Source organism: Vigna unguiculata, chromosome 6 (genome assembly GCF_037176805.1).
Source record: "Vigna unguiculata cultivar grain cowpea cultivar isolate G323 ecotype 2 chromosome 6, ASM3717680v1, whole genome shotgun sequence".
Lineage (NCBI taxonomy): Eukaryota > Viridiplantae > Streptophyta > Magnoliopsida > Fabales > Fabaceae > Vigna > Vigna unguiculata.
The window spans coordinates 40,514,339-40,518,294 of record NC_140797.1 but is presented as its reverse complement, the minus strand read 5'-3'; the positions used below and the strand labels follow the sequence as shown (position 1 = coordinate 40,518,294).

Below are 3,956 nucleotides of genomic sequence, written 5' to 3'. Positions count from 1 at the left end.
AACTTTTTGTGTTTGTATATTTATTTAATTTTGTTCAGAATTGTTATAAATACTAGCCATATTTTTTAATATATTGTTACTTGTGAAAAAATAACCTCATCCCCAAAAAAAATGTAAAGACGTCAAAATGGAATAAAAATAGAAACAAACAAACAAAGGGATTACTCCACATAAATGAAGTTGTACAACATTAATTAATATTAATACGTCAATACTATATGTTCTGAAATTTCGACGAATTCCTTTAACCGACAAGCAAGTGTGAAAATATGTTCTGAAATTAAAATCCAACAGCAATTGATAATGCTACTTACGTAAAAAATAAAAATAAAAAGAATTTTGACATAATTTACCGACAGTTTTTTATAAGGGGAAACAAACACAGTGTGGATCTCTGGTCAATCCAAAAGTCAACAATATCGCATGAATTCAATTCATGCACACGTCGACGCATACAGTTCTAACTTTTATATATGTGGAAGTGATAAATTTTAGTGTAAGAGCTTATAAAAAGTAGTGCACAAGGGTTTAATTATTTAAAAAAAAAGATTGATTTTTGTAGTATGTTGAAATATTTAAAAAATAGGGTTAGGGCAAAATAGTTGAAGCCATTGGACGGCCATAATAATCTCTTAATAGAAGAAGTTTACGAGACATATTTTTGACTTACAATGTCTTCCATCGACATGTCCAATAGGTTCACGTCAAGTCCCAAGAATATAAATGCATGTAAAAGCAATAAGAGAAAAGCATGCGGTAGAAAGACAGATAGAAGAAAGGTCGTTGAGTTTCGTGCACGGATCTATATTTACAAATTAATTAATTAGAATAGCATTACTCTATTTATACAGATCACAACCTTCCAAATAAAACGCATAGCCATTTTGCGGTAAAAGTATTTAATTAAGCAATGGTTTTATTAAAAGCATATACATATATATAATCTTAATATTTTTAAACTATGTAACTTGTGAAAGAGAATTATGAACAAATCTGAGGTGAGAAATAGGATAAGAGAAGGGGTTAATGCTGGTTGGCTTTCAAGTTTCAATTAAATAATGAATTTAAAATTCAACAACCATGTATCAGATTTGTCGTGGTCCATGGAATAAAACAAATATATTATTTTAAAAGAGAAGAAACGTGGTATTTAAAAGGAGGGTATGGTGTTGAGAAGCTGAGAAGCTATGCTATGCTTCCTCGTTACGAGGTAGAGAACCTTCTGGATCTCTCTCCATCCACCACTTCAAGGTGACTCTGGTTTCTTTTGTTTCTGTGAAGAAGATGGGTAGAGCTCCTTGTTGCTCCAAAGTAGGGTTGCACAGAGGTCCATGGACTCCACGAGAAGATGCATTGCTCACTAAGTATATTCAAGCTCATGGAGAAGGCCAGTGGAGATCACTGCCAAAAAGAGCTGGTATATATACATAATCTTGCTTCATCTTCATCTTCATCTTCCATGTCAATGTTCTTCATTCATCTTCTTCTGCTTCTGCTTCTCCCTTTTTAATATATTAATCTGAAATCAACATCTTCCTGTTTCTTCTTTTCCTTACTCTCCTATCTTTATTATTATTACTTTTCTTGTCCTTGTTATCATCGTCAAACTTTCGTTATATAATATGTTCCTGATGAGTATGTTAAATGGCATCTTTCGTTCTCTGTTACACCATTACATCTGATTGTCCTTATTCTATTAAATTTTTTTAATCGCGTTATTTTTACAAATAAGGTTAATAAAATTTATCTCATGTATTTTTCCGTTTTTAAACATGGGTATAGTGGGGACAACGTGATAGCTGTCAAAAATTATATTTTCTCGGTAACATATTAACTCGAGTTGTCCCCCACCTTCAATCATCTGAGTTAATTAAGTGAGTTTGATTTTAATTACCACAAATATGAAGATGGTAATTAAGTGTACGATAGACACAGCGTGTTTTAGTTTTGTTTTTGAGTTAGATAATGATGGTTGGTGGTTGATGCAGGTCTTCTGAGATGCGGAAAAAGTTGCAGACTGAGATGGATGAACTATCTGAGACCAGACATAAAGAGAGGAAACATAACCCCAGAAGAAGACGATCTCATAATTAGAATGCATTCACTTTTAGGAAATCGATGGTCCCTCATTGCTGGAAGATTACCAGGACGAACAGATAATGAGATAAAGAATTACTGGAATACCCATCTTAGCAAGAAGCTGAGAAATCAAGGAACTGATCCTAAGACGCACCACAGGTTAACCGTACCACCAGAGAAGAAGAAGGGCAAGAAGAAGAACAAGCAAAAGCACGAGAATAAGAAAGCGACCTCGGAGAAAACCTTAGTTTATCTACCAAAAGCCGTGAGGGTTAAGGCTCTGTCGTGTGTGCCTCGGACGGAGAGCACCTTCACCCTGGATTCGAATTCAGGTAGTGCATCGACGAGCCAGGAGAAAGTTCAGAGCCCAGAAGAGGAAGCAAGAGAGGTAAACATGGTTTGGGGTGTAGGAAACGAAGGAGACAATGGTGGGGTTGGGATTTTCTTCGGCGAAGACCATGACCTAGTCAACACTTCCTCTTACGTGGAATGTCATTCCGATGATGTTCACACTGATCATGGTACGCTACAAAAGCTCTACGAAGAGTACTTGCAGCTCTTGAAGGATGAAGAGAAACCTGCGGATGAATTAGATTCTTTTGCCCAATCTTTATTGGTGTAGATGTAGAAATAATGGTAAAATATATGGTTGGAAGTTATAAAATAAAGTTTGCTCTAGCAAGCATGTGAGCATTGTATTATTTATTCCTTCATCAGCGTTGATTAATTAATCCCGATAACTTTCTGAGTTATTAATTAACACTTATCAAAATTATTATCTTAATTATAGAGTAGTAGTTTCTAATCTATTGATGGAATTAATAATTAGAGGCTTTTTTGAATGACCCGTGAACATTGGTTTGGTCACTCGTATATATATACAATGTTATAAAACTGTTTCTCACACAATTTTATGAAGTTAATTAACTGATGTGATGATTAAGTAGAAGATTTGATAATGATTCCCATTTCTGAGCAATGATTGAGCATAGATTAACCTATTGGCTCTCAATTCCACAATTTTAGTTTTGATTTTCAGTTAAATTATGTTTATATAGATATTATGAAGATGATTAGATGAGGAATCAAAACTTTTTCCCTTTACAGCGAGTGTGTGAGTGAGGAACATAATTGCCCATTTAGTTAATAGGTGATTGTATGTGAGGAGTGCACATGGCTATTTTGGCTGTGCATGAGAGACTATAAGCTATGAAGGAGTTAGGTTCAATAATGTCATATTATAATTATAAATTGTGCACTATTAAACTAAGATATCTTACTATGTTAGAAAGTGAGATAAACTTCCAGCGAAGATGTTTGAAACTTAGCTTCTCACGTGCTTACCTTCTAGCTCCTCATCGCTACAATTTAGATTACACCATAATCAATCTTACGAGTGTGCATGTAAAAAGAAAACTAGTATCATGAAATTCGAAAATACTTAAAGTAGTAGGTTTAACTTTAACGATTGATAAATATCTGTGAAGTTTTGAGTTCCCGAGAAGGAAAAGTACAGACTTATTGTATTACACAATTTGTGTAAAATACAGCGTAAATAATATTCAAACATAAGAAAATGAAAAAAAAATGTTTATTAAACTTAATAATCGTACTTAATAATTTATGAGAATTGTCACATTGGAAAAAAAATGGAGATATAGCATAATACTAAAATCACCCTAATCTCTTGAAAACATAATACAAGAGTCACAATGACTATATATATTAAATTTATAATATTGAATAGAAACTCCTCTTCTAAAGTTGTTGTATCTGTTTTAAAGTTCATATGAACTTCGACGCATATAAGAAAAGAAACGTGCAACTAGTTCGTCTATAAAATAGAAAACTACATTTATATATTATAAATTAAAGCA

The 3,956-nt window shown here is 33.1% G+C and overlaps 1 protein-coding gene across 1 annotated transcript; it reads left to right on the top strand.

The window, feature by feature from the left end:
- The first annotated feature begins 1,162 nt into the window (after positions 1-1,162).
- Positions 1,163-2,863, top strand: LOC114188238 (transcription factor MYB123-like). The gene is made up of 2 exons (XM_028076806.2): positions 1,163-1,417; positions 1,989-2,863. Exons 1-2 carry the CDS (start codon positions 1,285-1,287, stop codon positions 2,699-2,701), a joined length of 846 nt encoding a protein of 281 aa, XP_027932607.1. The 5' UTR covers positions 1,163-1,284; the 3' UTR covers positions 2,702-2,863.
- The last annotated feature ends 1,093 nt before the right edge of the window (positions 2,864-3,956 follow it).